The sequence below is a fragment of the Equus przewalskii genome, chromosome 13, assembly GCF_037783145.1.
Source record: "Equus przewalskii isolate Varuska chromosome 13, EquPr2, whole genome shotgun sequence".
NCBI lineage: Eukaryota > Metazoa > Chordata > Mammalia > Perissodactyla > Equidae > Equus > Equus przewalskii.
In genome coordinates this window covers 66811019-66830260 of record NC_091843.1, presented here as the reverse complement: position 1 = coordinate 66830260, position 19242 = coordinate 66811019, and the positions used below count along the sequence as shown (strand labels likewise).

The following is a 19242-nucleotide window of genomic DNA, read 5'->3' as shown; positions in this document are numbered from 1 at the left end:
CAAGAAAATCTATATATATACAGCAAAATTTAATTTATGATAAAGATGGTAAGTTCAATAAAAAATTAATTTTTTAAAAAATGAAATGTTATCATAAATGTTATCAGTACAGTTAGATATCATTTTGAGGGAAACATAGAAGTTTGACCTATGCCTCTTATTGTATGCAAAAATAAATTGAAATTGGATTTTAAATTTAACTATACAACCAAAACGAGATGACACTACAAGAAAAGAAAATTACAGGCTAATATCCTTAATAAACATAGATTCAAAAATCCTCAACAAAATATTATCAAGCCTAATTCAACAATACATTAAAAGAATCCTACCCCATGATCAAGTGAAATTTATTCCAGGGATGCAAAGATGGTTCAACATCCACAAATCAATCAATGTGATACACCACATTAACAAAATGAAGGATAAAAATCATATGATCATATCAAGTGATGCAGAAAAAGCACCTGACAAAATTCAACATCCATTCATAATAAAAAAATCTTGACAAAGTGGATACAGACAGAATGTTCAACAGCACGATAGAGGCCATATGTGACAAGCCCACAGCTAACATCATACTCAACAGCAAAAAGCTGAAAGCTTTTCCTCTAAGATCAGGAACAAGACAAGGATGCCCAATCTCCTCAGTTTTATTCAACACAGCACTGGACGTACTGGCCAGAGCAATTAGGCAAGAAAAAGAAATAAAAGACATCCCAATCAGAAAGGAATAAGTAAAATTTCTCTGTTTGAAGATGACATGGTATTATATATAAAAAACCCTAAAGGCTCCACCAAAATCTGTGGAGGGCACCAAGCCATGACACCATTCTATCAAGCTGGCTATTTCCAGATAAGGGGGTACAGAGTAAAACCAGTGAATTCTGTATTTATCATCCTGAGGGCCAATGTAATCAACCTGATAACAGCTTGTCTCCCAATGGATGTCATACTGGGGACTCAGGGTTGACCTTTACTGTTGATAAGTTGGATACTCAGTAGTAGTAATATTCATATCTTGGTAAATATTCTTGATGAGACAGTATCTTTAGTGTGAAGAAGTCCATGTTATTGCACTCATGCCAAGTCACCATTACTATCACCAAGGCCACTTTTTACATGGGATTTTTGAGGAAGAACTGGAGTGGTTAAAAAGAGAGAGAGGCTGACTGACGTTAACAGTATCGATTCTCTTGTTCAACTGATTAAAGAGCCTCCCTCAAAGTATATACTCTCTTCAGGTGCCCATTCCAAGAGGTTCATTCACCTATTCTACTTGTTACCTATTTTCTGATCTTGTTCTAAGTCCCTGGTTACTCAATCATAAATCAGCATAAAGTTATACCTTAGACCATCCCTCCTTCTATGCTAAGCAGAAAACCAGCCTAAAGTTCCATGCACTAGAAGGATTTCCTATATTTTAAGCCACGGCTGTGTGGAGCTATAAAACAGTGGTTATTCTCTTTCTATCTCGATGAGAGAAGCTAATATCCGCATCCTTAAATGGTTCCTTTTCCCTGGGAATGTTCTCTGGTATTGTTAAAAGAAGCCATATGACCCAGAAGTCTTAAAATCACTTTTGTCACCCTAATGATTAAACATTACAACTACTTAATTTCCCAGTCTTGCCCTCTCCTGGACTTAATCCCATTCTACAACCTGTGATCATATTAATAACTATGTCTGATTTACCCCCAGCAAGGAGGTTATATGTGCATACAAATATGCAACCCAGTTCTGGAGTCATACTGATACTTCTGATACTATTTTTAGTATCAGTCAGGATCCTGGTAGGAAACAGATGGTATAGTCACATTAGATAATTTGAAGATACAGTGACAAGTAGACTATTTCCAGTGATGTGGGCAGAGTTTAGGGAAATGAACGAGGCCTAGTACAAAATTCTGGGGATAGTAACAGCAATAAGCTGTTACCACAGGCCTGAATGTCAAGTGAAACAGTGCTTAACAATGGAGAGGGCAGCCTAAAAGGAACCGTGGCCTTGAGAATAGAGGTACAGCCAATCTGGGTACAGCCCCCTCAGGACGGAGCTGAGAGCATAAAAGAACTAGCCTTAATGTGCTCCTGCCCTCTCATTGGCCAAGTCCAACTGAAATCCAGAGTGCAGAGGATTATGTTGAGGCTCTTGATTCAGGTCAGCTTCCTGGGGCACAGAAGAGGTTAGGGAAGATTTGAGAAAGAAGAGCGAAAGTAGAGAGTCAAACAAAATATATCCAACATACAGCTTATTCTCTGACACCTTATCTGTCCCTCTTTATGATACTTGTCTGGCAGCTACCAAAACTTCACACTAGCAAGGTAAGAACCCAGATGACTTGGCAGGGGAGCTGGCAGGAGAGCTTCTATGTAGTATCTGTAGCAATAAATAATTATAGAATTAGCTGGCTAGTTGGCAATAAATAAGAGGAGCTAGTTGGCTCCTCTTCCTGAGAGTTCATGTGACTTGCTTTATTGAAATATCCACTTTATTGTGATGTCTGCTTTGTTGCAGTGGTCTGGAACTGCACCTGCAATATCTCCAAGGTATACCTGCACAAGGCGAAAGACTTGTAGATTGAAAACTACAAAATATTGCTGAAAGAATTAAAGAAAATACAGATAAATGGAAAGACATCTGTGCTCCTGGATTTGAAGACAATATTGTGAAAATGCCCTTACCACCCAAAGTGACCTATGGATTCAAAGCAATCCCAATGAAAATCTCACTGGAACTTTTTGTAGAAATAGAAAAGAAATCCTAAAAATTCATATAGAATCTCAAAGGACTCCAAATGGCCAAAACAATCTTGAGAAAGAAAAACAAAGCTGGAAGCCTCACACTTCCTGATTTCAAAATATTCTACAAAACTAGAATAATCAAAACACTATGGTTCTGATAATAAATAGGGATATATAGACCAATGAAACTAAACAGAGCGCCCAAAAATAAACTCGCATAAATATAGTCAAATGATCTTTGACAAGAGTGAAAAGAATACACAATAAGAAAGGATAGTCTCTTCAATAAATGGTGCTGAAAAAACTGGATATCCACATGGAAAAGAATGAAGTTGGGCCCTTATCTTACAACATATACAAAAAAATAACTCAAAATGGATTAAAGATCTAAATATAGGACCTGAAACAATAAAACTCCTAGAAGAAAACACGGGGAAAGCTTCATGACATTGGATTTGACAATGATTTCTTTATATGACAGCAAAAGCACGGGCAACAAAAAAAAAATTACACAAATGGGACTACATTGAATTTAAAAACTCCATGAGAAAGGAAATAATCAACAGAATAAAAAGGCAATTATGGAATGGAAGAAAATATTGGCAAACTATGTATCTGATAAAAAACTAATATCCAGAATATATAAAGAACTCTTTCAACTCAACAACAACCAAAAATGTGATTAAAAAATGGGCAAAGGCTGTGAGTAGAAATTTTTCCAAAGAAGATATACAAATGGCCAACAAGTATATGAAAAGACGCTCAACACCAATCATCAGAGAAATGAAAATCAAAACCACAATGAGGGGCTGGCACGGTGGCGCAGAGGTTAAGTACGCACATTCCGCTTCTCGGCAGCCCAGGGTTCGCCAGTTCGGATCCCAGGTGCGGACATGGCACTGCTTGGCAAAAGCCATGCTGTGGTAGGCGTCCCACGTATAAGGTAGAGGAAGATGGGCATGGATGTTAGCTCAGGGCCAGTCTTCCTCAGCAAAAAGAGGAGGATTGGCAGTAGTTAGCTCAGGGCTAATCTTCCTCAAAAAATGAAAAAACCACAATGAGATATCACCTCACACCTGTTAGGATGGCTGTTTTTTTAAAAAATGCAGAAATAACAAGTGTTGGCAAGGATGCTGAGAAATTGGAAACCTTATGCACTACTGATGAGAACGTAAAATGGTGCAGGCACTATGGAAAACAGTATGCAAGTTCCTCAAAAAAATCAAAAATAGAATTACTACATGATCTAGCAATCTCACTTCTGGGTATATATCCAAAAGAAGTGAAAATAGAAATCTCAAAGAGATGTTTGCACACCCATGTTAATTGCAGCACTATTCACAATAGCCAAGAGGTGGAAGTAACTTAAATGTCCATCGACAAACGAATGGATAAAGAAAATGTGGTACATACATGCAATGGACTATTATTTAGCCTTAAAAAAGAAGGAAATATGTCATGTGCTACGACATGGGCAAACCTTGAGCACATGTTAAGTGAAATAAGCCTGTCACAAAAAGACAAATACTGCATGATTCCACATATATGAGGTGTGTAAAGCAGTCAAACTGTTAGAAACAGAAAGTAAAATGGTGGTTGCCAGGGATCTGCAGAAGGAGGAAAAGAGGAGCTGTGCAATGGATATAGACCTTTAGCTGTGTAAGACAAAAAAGTCCTAGAGATCTGTGGCACAACAATGTGCATACAGTTAACACTACTGTACTTACACCTAAAAAGGGTTAGGATGGTAAATATGATGCTATGTGTTTTTTACCACAATTTTTTTAAAAGCTATATGTGGAATCAGTAGTATGGTTGTCATTATAAGTAGTGTTTTTTAAATTACATTTCAAGCTATAAAGTTAAAAATATATACTTTAGATGTATTTATATGTACACATATGTGCATATCAGTCACATTTACATGTATTTTTCTAAATATATGGTTATTACAAATTAAATAAATATATTTATAAGCTACAGTATCTATTCAATAAATATTTTACACAATGTAAACAGAAAAAAAGGAAAGAAAATGGCTTACTTTTCCTCAGAAGTACTATTCTTAGAGGCCTTAATTACAGATGCTCCTGTTGCATAACTCAAAGCATATCCAAATATTTCTGAAGCTTCCAAAATGCCTGGAAAATAAATATGGAACATCAAACAACTACATAAGCCAGCTTTGTCACAAGATGGTAAAAATTATGTCACCGAAATGGATTATTTCTGTAAGCTTCATAGCATCCTTTATTAGTCAGAGTCCTGCAGAAAAACAGAACTGATAGGATATTGAGAGAAGGAGAGACTTTAAGGAATTGGCTCATGCAATTGTGGGGCTGGCAAGTCCAAATTTAGGGCAGGCTGGCAAGCTAGAAATTCTAGTAAGAGTTAATGTTACAGTCTTGTATCCACAATCAAGTCTGGAATCCACAGGGCAGGCCAGCAGGCTGGAAAAGCTCAGGCAGAGTGTTTATGTCACAGTCTGGAGAAAGAATTGCTTCTTCTTTGGGAAACCCCAGGCTTCAGAACCCCAGTTCTGAAAGGCTTCAACTGAGTGGATCACACTCATTGACTTATGCAGGCAAATCTGCTTTACTGCAAGTCTACTGACTGTAAATGTCAGTCACATCTAAAAAAGATCACAGAAACATCTAGACTGGTGTTCGACTCAACAACTAATTTCCTCAACCTAGCCAAGCTGACACATAAAATTAACCATCATATATGCTATCCAATGCATGTATTAGGGAAAGTCAGATAATTATATAATTCACTGTAACTTATTTAATCTATATATTTAACAGGCTGTAAATAAATATATTTATATTTAATATAAATATAAATTCAATATACCTTATTTCACTTTAATTCGTGGTACTAAAGCAAGATGATACTTTAACATAATCATCACCTTTGCATTCCTCACCTTAGCTGCCAGGGTAGCAGAAGATGGAAATAAAGTAAGCTTCTCTCAGCAGTGTACAGACGTGTGCTTTCATTACCATTCAGTAGAACCAAAAATAAAACAAGCAGATTTGTTGCCACCCTCAGCCAACCCTAATAAATCACTGCAAAAAAATTTTTTTCTAAAAGCAAGCATAAATATGAATATCATCTATTTTAGTTTATTGACATGATTTTCCTTGCCTCTGGTGGAAAAATTATTATTTTGCTGCAAAATGCTATTTTCTTTTAAGTCATCTTCACAATAAGTATATAAAAACAACTTCAAATTTTTTTCAAAAGTGACAGATAACCCTGTATAAATAGATGATCTACCAGGACCAGGAGCTATTGCAATATAAGGAAGTACAGATTATTCTGAGATATACCCTGGGGTTACTTACTGTCAGATACAGTAGCATAAAATGCTGTAAATGGAGGATACTACACTGTAGTCAATTAAATAGCATATCACTTCTCTCCCTGATAAGATGAACAAGATTATGTTTTCATTAACTTCAAATTTCAGAGTCCCCTAAAGACATTCAGTAAGTTAATGTATGTAAGAGCTTAGTACAATAATGATGATGATTTCAGGACCACACTGAATCTATCGTGGAGGAAGCATAAAACAGTTTCTTTTTCCTTTTGGACATGATGGCAGCAACTTCCCACCTATATCCCCAAAGTTTAAACCCACAGCTACTCAAGCAATTCAACCTGGTAATTTAAGATTTTTTTTCCCTAGAGAAATGAACTGCAGCCTATATAGTTTGACATGACAAATATATATAAACACAATATATATGTAGGGAAAGAGTATAGTTTTTATTACTTAAAGTACATACTTTTCCTTTTGCTCTATATCTTTCCAGTGACCTTCAGATGACTTACTACAATTCTAAATCTCAAATAAGTGCTTCAATGTGATACTAGAGACATTTGGTCCAGTCAAAAGGCCCTTGATATTTGGTCCTGTCCAAAATGTCCATTGAGACACTTGGTCCACACCAAGAAGTCCTTGAAATTTGGTCCTATCAAAAATGTCCACACACAGAAAAGGTTCCTAGGTTCAAATAGCCCATAACATTTATTTATACTTTTGGTTTACAGGATTAATACATAAACAATACTACCATGTTTCATTGGTCCAATAATCATGTTGAGGCTGTATTGCCAATAATAACCCTTCTTGCCTCGGTAGCTTAGCTGATAATGGCACATGGGCTTAGGTAGATGGGTTGGGGTTTGACTCTTGCAGAACAGAGTGATTTATATTAATTATGCACACAGAGACAGACCTAAAGTTAGAGAAATGCACAGAGGATGACAAGTAGGGGATCTCCCAATGCATGGTGCATTAATATGTCACTGGGCATGTGGCTGGATGTGGCTGGGTGGTTCAATAAGGGCAGAATTTGAAAGGAGGAGCTTGGTCAAGCCACAATGGAAAACAGGCAGCAAACACGTTGATGTAAACACAGGTTCTTCAGAAGAAGAACCACTGTGACTCTCCTACCACATAGCAGTCAGGTCCAACAGCCACCATGAAGGAGATACTGGGCATCTAATTAACCGCCTACAACTATCCCATCACCCAGGGTTAATGGGTGATGTTTCCTTTGAATTGATGTCCTATAAAAGTACAATTGTAGTAGACCACAAGAAGTGTCTGCTGCTATTTATAGAGATTTTAGTATATGACTCCACACTTACCTGCCAATTAGCTGGATCACCACACCCTCAGCTGGTGCCTACCTACTAGCTGATGCAGCCTAGCTGAACTGGGTGTCAAATCCATAAGGCATTACTAAGGTTTCCCCAACCAGTAAACCAACAACCATTGGTCAGGTGGCTACAAAAGGAAAAAAAAATAACCCTTCTTCTGTTGCTTCACAATATGACATCTTTATTTGAAAATTCTCAGTAGAATATGGCAGAAATAGTATACTCACAAAACGAAAAGCCAATGCTACATTATGATAGTTTTTGTTACCATTTCCATTCCTTTAACAGAGATGGAAGCAAAAGGTCCTGGTGCTGTGAAGAAAGGAGAATCTGCAATGCCCGATGTACAACTAATCAGGATTTGGATAACATTACAATCATTCAAATGGGACAGAAAAACATCAGCACAACATTAGTGTTGAGGGGAAGTAGGGAAAATCCTGAATAGGTTAAAAAAAAAATGCGCCGAACAACCAAATGCAACACCATCACAGGTACTTCAAAGAACTCTCCGTAATATTCACGATGAAGAGATCCCATTAATGTTATCAGAGAGAAACTCTTTAACGAGACGAGTAAATAGAATTCAAAACAGACATTGACCTCCAAACCCAATTTCACTATATGGAATTGAAATTCCAGAAGAATATAAAGTGACTATACGGAGAAAATTATTTATTATGCACAAATCGGCACCCAAGATGATAAAAGAATTCTTATTTACATAACTTATGACAATATTTGATATTTAAGTGGCAGTACCACATTACTGAGTGATGGCACCTTCAAGATGGCACAAACGCAGTTCACTCAGAAATTTACTGTGCACGGTGTAATACTGGGTTATACTATGCCACTGATTCATGCACTAACAATGAAAAGGTGAGAAGAATTACAATAAAAATAATGTAAATAAAATTTTAATGAAGTTAAGTGTTTGCATTATTTAACAAATCATGGACCAAATGTCTCAGTGAACATTTCGGGCAGGGCCAAATATTAAAGACCTTTTAGCGTGGACCAAATGTCTCCATGGATGTTTTTGGACAGGACCAAATGTCCTGCAAGGCAATGTGATTCTGAAGTTAAGCATAGCAGTTATCATTTATTACAATGTTATTATATGGGCCAATAATTAGCACTTATATATCAGTTTAGATACACACAGCAAAATATAGAAACAATAAAATTTCAAAATAGGTCAATCATATTAGAAGGGAAAAAAGAAACAACTTGCCTAGATAAGTACCAGATGAGTGTGCAGCAACGTTGTTTTCAAGAAAGACTACTCCAAGGACATAAAGAGGAATTCCTGCAATTCCCTGCACAAACTGTCCAAGGATGAAGAAAGATACATATTTTGATTTGAATGATGATGAGGTTTTCCCGCAAGTTCTGATAATCTTCATTTTTTGGCAAATATCTTTTGAAAAGATAATTATATTTTTGTTAAATGAATCAAAAGTTAAACATACAACAAATACGCAGTATCTTTATTTACAAGCTATTTCCACCACACTGTTTTCTTTTAATTAACACTTCATTTACATTGAATGTAGTAGTTCTACCATCAATCATCATGTTCTCAGAAAAATGCAATGACAAAAGAAAATTTGTGGGAATACTGGAAAAGATGCACATATTATAAACCAAATATAAATGTGTATGCATGATTATATGTATATACACACTTACGTGTGCATAGGTATATATACATACACACATGCATAACACACAGAAAGATATTCCTCTTAAATTTGGCATCTGGTACCCTTGACTTTTAACCCCAGAGTACAAGTATTTTTTAATATTCTAGATTATCTAAATTATCAAAGATTATTCTGAGTTTAGTTCTATATTCACTTCTTCAGCAATCTTCACATTAACTTTGTGTCACTCTGATTAAATAATTTCCCATTTTAGTCACTAACTTCTAGAACTTAGGTTCATAAGGACAAGGCATTATAAAATAAAAATTTCTTTCTGTTAGAGCTACTCATTATATGGTAATCCACTAGATTTTAAAAACCTTTGGGTGACAGTCTGTTTCTTATGCTTTTTTTATTCACATGGTTGTAGAACAATAGCAAACGTTTGTTGGAATTGCATTTGTTACTAAGTTTGTAGATACAGGCAATGCTGTTAGATAATTCTGATTGTGTCCATTTTGACTGGAATTTAACAAACGCTCTTAAAATATTATTGTGGAAAACTGGTTAAAGTGTAGATTGCAAAATAGCACCCTATGGAAATTTTCAGCTGGTTCACTACTCATATGGAAAGATATTTTATTCCATGTCAGATGTGAGGACGTCTCTAGAATTGTGATTCAGAACACTGATGATTCAGTTTTATAGAGACATGTTTAACTTGTGCTGATATCAGTATTCATGTGATATTTCCAGTACCCTGCCTCTTCGTTCCTTGAACTCTCCTCCCATGTACTTGTACTCCACTTACCTTAGCTACTCATTTTAAATTTTCAAAAAGAATAATTACAAACCTTCCTTAGTTGCACTTTGAAGCACTCTACACTCAAACCATCCCTATCTTTTCAGCTCACTCCATCTTGTAATCCAATTCCAACAATCCTTACAACCCACCAGCACCTATAATCCATTGACCCTGCTCCTTTTCACTATCCCAATTTCCCCTTTGTGTCCTTTCTTCTATCATTGTCATCTTAACACTTTTAAATCCCCTGCTCTCTTTCATATAATGCAATCCTCCAGTAAAACTGCAACCCTAGTCAACTGAAACTCTTCTTCCTAATCTACACCTACACTTTTGAAAGCTGAATGTGGCTGGAGGAAAACACACAAGCATGCAAATCTCACTTTGAAGTTGTGATTATTAAACTCAAACATCATCCTCCTGATAATCAAATAGTTCCCTAGTCTACTACTCTTGCCTCCTCCTAGAAAATTCAACTTGTTTCTTTCCCTTCTCTTAGGGATCATGGTCCTGAGATTCCTGCTGTCGAACATCTGAAAATAAATGTTTTCCACCAATAGAATAAAACTAGTCTTTTAGAGCTCTTCTTTAAGTTAAAAAAAAATCCCTTGTTTGGGCTAAATTTCAAGGAGGGAGCAGTCAATATTACAAAATACTGGTAATAGTTCAAGAAATATAACAAGTAAAATGGTTTATTTATATTAAATATCAATAAATTATGTTGGTGGCTTGGTGAAAACAATTCTGTTGCTGTGTTTAGAGTGGAAGAAAGAATATGAGATGAAGCCAGAAAGCATGGAATTCTTTCAAACAGTTTGTGAGTGAAATGAAGAGGTTGTGCAAAGTAATTAAAAGAGGACTATGGGTTATGTCTATTGTTGTTTTTGTCGTTTAAGAATTGGAAGAACTTGAGCACATTTAAGTGTCAATGAGTGGAAACCAAAAGAGAGGGAGAATTTGCAGAAGGAAGAGGGAGACGATCACCAATGGAATAAAATCCCCAAGGAGCAGGAGAGCATAGGATGTTTAGCAGGAGCATAGTGCTTCCATTTTAACAGGAAGGAAGAAGTAAAGAATGTCAACATGTAAATATAGGTGGAATTATAGTTTCTATGGTAAGAAGTTAAGGCAATTTTCTATTATGTCATGTATTTTCCATCCAACACAGAAGATAAGAGTTAAGTGAGGTGCTATAGACTGAATGTTTGTGTCCCCGCATAATTCATAGGCTGAAACCCTAATCCTCAATGTAATGGTATTTGGAGATGAGGCCTTTGGGAGGTAATTAAGTCATGAAGATGGAGCCCTCATGAACAGGATTAGTGCCCTTGTAAGAAAAGACACAAGTCTCTCTCTCTTTCTGTCTCTCCACTATCTGAGGACATAAGAGGCCTCTCACCAGGAACCAAATTGGCTAGCAGCTGGATCTTGGCCTCCCAGTTTCCAGAGCTGTGAGAAATAAATTTCTGTTGTTTAAGCCACCCAGGCTGTGACAGTTTTGTTATAGCAGCCCCAAACTAAGACATGAGGAAAGTCTAATATTCTTGTTGTAAATTATGGGAGAGAGTGGATCCATTTGAGAGCATAATAGAGGTTGACATTAACAAATTCATTGTGGGACTAAGCTGTCCTCTTGTGCAATTTTTCTCTAAAATACTCATCAGCAGCCCAGGGATATAAAGGAAAGATATATGGCTGGATCAAAAGTTTTCCAAGCCAGGAATGAGGAAGAACAATGGGACAAGGGGCTTAGGATAATGATTAGAATATATTTGAAATACTCTAATATTTCATATTAAGGAACATAAAATAAGCTATAAATGAAAGAAAGTAACAGCAAGGAGAATCTGATAAAGGGAGAAAGTACATGTCAATAGATTGAAGGCTGCAATGAAAGGAAAAAACTGCTATCTTTGTTATATGAGTGAGTTGGAAGAATTAGTGGCTATAATCAGAGAGTGGAATAATAGATATTTAGGAAGTTCTCAGTAAAGAGACAGGACATTACAACCATGGGTATGTTAAATGCAGAGATCTAGAAACTAAAGGTCAGGCTGTGATCCAAGTGTGTTCATGAACTAGTGGAAAAAGTTCAGTTTTAACTAGTGGAGCATGATAGATACATGTTTGTTGAGGCATGGGGCTGAAGACCAACGTGGCATGAGTGTATAAAACTGTGATGGGGTTGGGGGAGCAGACAAACAGAGTGGGAGGTGGTGGTAAATGCACTATTCTAAAGAGGTTCAGACCACTTATTAGGGAAGATGAGCACACCAGCTAACTGGGGAGTGTAGAAAAGAACACAATAGGAGAGATATTCAGAAAAGAAGAAGACAAAGATCACATAAAAAAAAGGGTGAAAGAAGAGACTATAGGAATTCAAAATAAATATATATAAACTGAGCTGTGAACATAGAATAGAAAAATTAGTGTTGTAATAACTAAACCTTTAAACAAAATAAGTAAAATATCTACATAGATAGATGTATGAAATGAGTACTTCTACTGCAAAGACTGTTTACTTTATTTCTGCTTTTTTTAATACCAAGCAGAGGGTCACCCAGTAAATATACTGAATAGGTGTCGTTTGATAAACTGTATGTTCCTAATCACAAGCAGAAAACAAAATATGTATAATCTAGATGATATAAAAAAGACACAAAGGAAGAAAGACTGTACTATTTCTACCCCCGTGACTCCTCACTGAGTACTGATCAAGCAGCATTTTTCATGTGTCTCGAGCAGCACTTCATAACTTTGTACCCTTTCTGACCAGAAGAGGGAAGAGGGAAGAACGGGAATGAAGTGTTTCCCATTCCTCTCTTTCCATGAGTCATCGTCTAGTTCAATCAACTGTCCACTCTACAAATATAACAAACACATTACAAGTATATTTTAAAAATTAATAAATCTACTTAGTCTACATATTTATATTCTATAAATATAATAAATATATTATAAATATATGTACATATTATATAGCTTAATATCTGAATTATACAGTATAGAAACATATTAATTATATTATATAAATTATTATATGAACTATTTTTCATTTATATTGTAAACACACATCATAAACATATTTTTAAACATCATAAGCATGCACCTACAGGTATACACACACATAGAGACATCTTCATGCCTTTGTCCACCACATCTTGCTAAAGCCCAGCTTAAAGTTGCCAAAACAGGAAAATGCATTCCAACACTTTTACAAGCCTCTACACAACAAGAAAGTCCCTGACACAATAGTGTCAGAAATAGTGCTATGAAACTTCAAATGGCCTTTATGTACTGAGAGTAGCAAAAGGATTGCGGCATAAATTGAAAAAATGAACAAACTGAAGATGCCACCAATCTTTTTAGATTCAAAGTCCTATGTCAAACGGCAGTTCCCATTTTGAAATGGTAGGAGTAGCTAGCAAAGGTCTGACCTTTCTTTCTGTGTGTGTAAGTTTGCTTATGTTTGTATTTGTGCTGTGTGTATGTGTGTTGAGGTGAAAATAAAGGGATTAATTAAAGCATATTGTGGAAGGCAGAGGAATTACCAAAGTTCTCAAGAAGTTTATAATATATATGAAAACTGATAAAAACAATTTCACAAAATAATTATCCCAAAATATTCTTTCTTCTTCCTAAGCACATCTCTTACACGAAAGTGTATATGATCATGAGATGAGAGAATGGCATATATGATACTAGGGATCTACAATTAATTTGCTTAATAAACTTGGTCATACAAATAGATACATATGGATGGCTGTAAAGACAGACAATATCACAGTCTATTTTAAGTTCCTAGAGCTAACAGTTTAAATAAATAATGATTTGATGTATGACAGTATCTTTTAAAACCTTACCTTCAGTTTCTACATTCAGTGGAAGCTTTTCACCACTAAAGTATGGAAAAGCAAATAAAAGTGATCCAAATCCTATTAAAAAGGAAGAAGCTGTAATCCATCTTAGTATTTTTCCTCTCCCTCCATAGTATGCCACAAACACTACCACCAGGCAAGATGAAATATCATAACCCAGTGACAACATTAAACTCTCAATGGTTTTCAGTTGATTGTCCTTCTCAAAAGAGTCAATGCTCAGATCTATAAGACCAAACACAATACCTAAAATGTAAAAAGAAAAGAAGAAAGCAATAATATGCATTTTAAGAGAGAAAATAGGTCACCATTGTAATCTTACAAAGCAAAACTTAATTTACACTGATTCATGTTTATTTTACGTTAGTCTGAATGTTTAAGATCTATAAGCACATAATGATCCCTTCTCTAAAACACCAATAGGCTTTAACCTCAATGAAATATTTGCTAATTGAATTTCTGTAGCTGTTTTTTAAACTACATTTATGAGTAATTTACTGAAGAATACTGATCTTTTTAATCAGCTCACTTAGTATTGATTTTTATTTTAATATATTTCAGAATAAGTCACAATCTAATGAATATTTGTTTATCTACCATGCAGAATAGAAAATAAAACATCAAAATTGTTGAAGCTCAACATTTACTCCCAAATTCTTCTCTCTCCCTCCATAACCTATACCTTATATTTGAACTTTACCATTTCTGAGTCTTTTAAACCCTTTTTGACAATGATATATCTTTGAACAATATAGAATATTGTTTGTCGTGTTCTTGAACATTAAATAAATGGTATACTATCTGTGCACTTCTATCATTCAGCATCCAACTAGGAGAAAATAATCATACTACTTGTTTGAAATAAAAAGAAACTGACATAGGGTTAGGTACAAAATAATACACTTGTTGGAATGAAACGGGAAAATAGTTACTAATCAAAACTCACGGGGCCCGGCCCCATGGCTGAGTGGTTAGGTATGCGCACTCTGCTGCAGGTGGCCCAGGGTTTCGGCGGTTCGAATCCTGGGTGCGGACACGGCACCGCTCATCAAGCCACGCTGAGGCGGCGTCCCACATGCCACAACTGGAAGGACCCACAACTAAGAATACACAGCTATGTACCTGGGGCTTTGGGGAGAAAAAGGAAAAAAAAAATTTAAACAAAAAAAACATGATATCTATGCAGCCCAAAATTGCTGGAGAATTGACTGCTACTGCTGCTGTTGCTGCTGCTGCTGCTGCTGTTGGAACCGCTATCACTATCTCTTGCCGGAAGCCAGGCCCCACACTCTTGCTAATGTTATGAAAGCCAACTCACAGTCACCTGCTGCTTCTGCTGCTATTGCAGTTGCCAGAGGCAGAGCCCTTGACTACTGTGCTGCTGAATCATCCACTGTTCCTGCTAAGAGAGCTGCATTAATTCCTGAGCAAAAGTTCAGGAGCCTTCACTTACCCAGGATTTCTGCTGCTGCCAAAAACATCACCAGAAACAGAGAGGGGGAAAAAAAAGTCTTCCCTTTGCCCCTTTGTCAAATCTACTGCCATAACCTCTCACTGGCAAGACCTAAGTGGAAGCCAGCTGGCAAGAAATTCTGGGAAATGTAGTTTACAGGCAGACAGTCCCCTTGCAATAGGAGTCCGGAAGGGGAACAATGGAGTTTATGGCCAACAGACAAATAACTTGTTGAGTTCGCTCTTTAGACTACTCAGGATACATTTTCACCCTTCTTCCCATATTTAAACTTCCACACTAAATTAATAGCAACATCATCAAGTTTCTGCCAAACATTTTGCAATTATCATTCCTATAAACAAAGATGTTCTCTTTCCCAAAAAAGAGAGACACATAGTCCCATCAGTCACCATACCCATCTCAAGGTAATGCTAATCCTTCTTCTAGTTCAATCACAAATCTGAATGGATTTTCTTTAACATAGAAATTAAATTGCAAAGGTATAAATGGTATAAACAGGTATAAATAAATAATTAAGCAAACATATCATAGGCCTAACTAAATTTGTGAGGGGATTATATTGCAAAAAAAAAAAAACTCCACAAATTGGACTTAGAGAGACAACAGTTTAACAGACCAAAACCAGCAGGAAAAAAAGATATAAAAACTTCACTGCAGCCAAAATTTTCTTCAAGTCTCATTTGAGATGTAGCCAAGGAAGATAAGAGCCAAAGTAAGAAATGTCCTTTCAGTAACCGTGCCCATCTCTGGGGTTGGGGTATTAATTCTTCTTCAAATTCAGGAATATTCTGTAACCTAGAGACAAATTGTAAAGTTAACCCCCACAATACTCTTTTGTAAAATAGTAAGGGAAAGAGGAAGAGAAAAAATATAAAAATTGGAACACACACAAATGTGTATAATGTTTTGGGTGCATACACAGAAAACAAACGAGAAAAATGCATAGTTGCTACAGTTTTTATTTCTCTAAATGGTTATGAGACCACAGCTGATATTTGTAACTTTCTTCTTCCACTACTCACCTCCTCTTCTACCTCTTGATCTCAGATAATATATATAGATTGCTATCTCAAAGCATATGCCTCAACCTATAAGACAGAACCCCAAACTTTTTGATTGTTGTCTCCTAGCTGGAGCCTTATCTGAGTCTTCAATAGGACATTATAATTATCTACAAGGCCAAGAGTTTCTGGTTATTGAGACAGGTAGTCAGATCAGTGAATTCCATGAACATGAACTTCCTGCTGTACTTCTTTTGCAATAAAATGAGTTCCTTCACTAAAAGCAATGTGATAATAAATAAGATGATCATAATGGTGTATAAGGCATTCATTAAGTCCAATTATAGTCATTGTGGCAGAACTATGGTGATAAAGAAAAAGAACCCATATCCAACTAATTATCTATTTTAGTGAGGGAAAATTATTGCCTATTCCGTAATAGAAGTAGACAATGTAATCAACCAGCCTCCAGGTAGCTGGTTGGTTTCACTAGGGAATAGAGAAATTTCCCAGATTGTGTTGACTTTTCCCAGTGGCAAGTCAGACGAGACAATCAGTAGTGCAACAGCCAGATCAGCTCTGGTGAAGATAAATCCATGCATTCAGCTCTTGTATAACCTCCATGATGCAATTGTCACTATAAACATGAACCTATTGAACAAGAGATACAATGGCTGGGGAAAGAGGCTGTCTAATATTCACAGGATGGTTATCTATCTACCTCATTATTGAGAGCTTCCTCTGCAATGGATTTCTTCTGGTGAACATTCACATAGGATAACTCTGCCCATTCAGAGAGACATACCACTTACCTAGCCTTCCTAGTCACCAAACAATCTAACCATTAGGCAATGGCAGCATGGTATCTAGGCAATATGGACAATCAGATGTACTGCTCAACGTTCTGCCCTCTGGAAGGATTTCCTTTTTCCTCTATTTTTCAGGGCCTCCCCGAGTGACGCTATAATACTACCACAGCATACCTTCAAAAAACCACACGTTCACCAAAAATTATGTTTCTTTCTTAGTGGTGGGTGGTACAAATGAAGAAAGTTTTCCTTCATTTTAGAAGAGGTAGCCCATCGCTTGGTAACCCAAACGAATTGGCCCCTAGAGACATTACTGAAGTAACAGGCAAATTTTTGGTGTATAAGATATTATTTCCCAAATAATACACCAAATATTTGGTGTATAAGATATGATGTTGATCATTCTGGGAAGGGTGAGATCTGATTCCAGGTATGAGTCTGGCAGCAATGGGGCTGGTGGGGAGGGGGCATGGTAGGTCATGTGGGCAATCAGCACTCCCTTAACTCCAGTGAGCTAAATCCAGTGTCTTCAAGCAAAGAATTGCCTTTTCTTCAGATGTAGGAGTAATAGTTGCTCCTACTGGGAAAGAAGGTTCAAGATTTTGGGGTTTACAATTCTCAGATTCACTGAATTCCCCCCAAATGCCTTTATCCCAATTCTCGGGATTCCACTTCTCCCCAATTCTCACATAAGTGATCTGGTGAATCTGTGAATTCAATTTATGTTGCAAATCTGCAACCATGAATAAGGGTTGGTACTGTTCAAAATATGCAGTATGTGGCTAACAGTGAAGAGATTCTCATAGAACCATCAGAGAAGCTCGTATATTTTCTAATCATGCCCTAAAGTTTTCATGTTCTTTCTGTAAACTTTCCAGTGCAGTCAGAAGCAGTTAGTCAACCCTAGAATTCTGTAGTGAAAAGTTTCACCACAGGAGTCAACTGCAGAAGCCATTGGTCTCCCAAAGTCTTGCCTTCAATAAGAACTTTACCCCAGGCAACATTTAAATAACTCTTTTATCATTATATGCCATGGACTTCCAATGTACCATTTTCCATAGGCACATAGGTAATGGTGTCTGGGTAGCTGACGTCAGTCACACAGATAGTGCATGCCTACATGATTGATCCCCCCAAAAAAACCCTGGACACCAAGGCTCATGTCAGCTTTCTTGGCTGGCAACTCTTTACATGTGTTATCACTCATTATTGCTAGAAGAATTAAGCACATCCATGAGACTTCACTGGGAAAGGACACATGGAAGCTTGGGCCTAGTTTCTTCCAGACTTTGTCCCATGTGTCTTTTCCCTTTACTGATTTTAATCTGTATGCTTTCACTGTAATAAGTCATAACCATGAGTATAATATCTTTCTCTGAGTCCTGGGTCTTTCTAATGAATCATTCAGCCTGATTGAGGTCTTAAGGACCTCCAACATAATACAGTCACATGTTGCTTAATGACAGGGATACGTTCTGAGAAATATTCACATTTCATATTATATTACAATATATATTCATATTTCATCATTGTGCAAACATCACAGAGTGTACTTACACAAACCTAGACGGTATAGCCTGCTACACACCTAACTAATATGGTACTAATCTTATGGGACCACCATCATATATGCATCCCATCATTGACCAAACCATCACTATGTGGCACATGACTATAGTTAATAAATTTGAAGTTCTTAAGGGCTCCAAATGACTCTTCACTGTAGATTATAATATTTTAATTGAGAAAACGCTCTTTACATGTATGTAAGTATCTAGTAAGTTCAAACACTACTAAACAAAAACTACCAAATAATAATTTCAGTTCTATTTTTATACGGAAATATTTCAGCCAAAATACTCCATTCAGAGAATCTTTCTCTGACAAATACTTTACAAGTCAAAACTCTTCAAATAAGTTGTCTCTATTTATGTTTATTTTTAATGTTTTGCCAAATTTAAGTGTGCAAAGCTGTAGGCCTCCTTAATTTCATTCCCATATATGAAAATGAATCAATGTAATTCACTATATTAATATAGTAAAGGACAGACACCACATGAACACCAAAATGCAGAAAAACCATTTGACAACATCCAACACACTTTCATAACACTTTCAATGAACTAGAAACACAAGGCAACTTCCTCAAACTGATACAGCATATGTACGAAAAACCTACATCACACTTAAAAAGTTAATCACAGAATTAC

General features: G+C 36.3%; 1 protein-coding gene across 1 annotated transcript in view; it reads right to left on the bottom strand.

Moving 5' to 3' along the window:
* Positions 1-19242, bottom strand: part of SLCO6A1 (solute carrier organic anion transporter family member 6A1) — a 99078-nt gene that overhangs the window by 74152 nt on the left and 5684 nt on the right. The window contains exons 2-4 of the mRNA XM_070571366.1: positions 13734-13994; positions 8654-8839; positions 4787-4883 (exon numbers count right to left, since the gene is read on the bottom strand). Coding sequence (XP_070427467.1) covers positions 4787-4883; positions 8654-8839; positions 13734-13994 — 544 coding nt within the window. The remainder of the gene's footprint in view (positions 1-4786; positions 4884-8653; positions 8840-13733; positions 13995-19242) is intronic.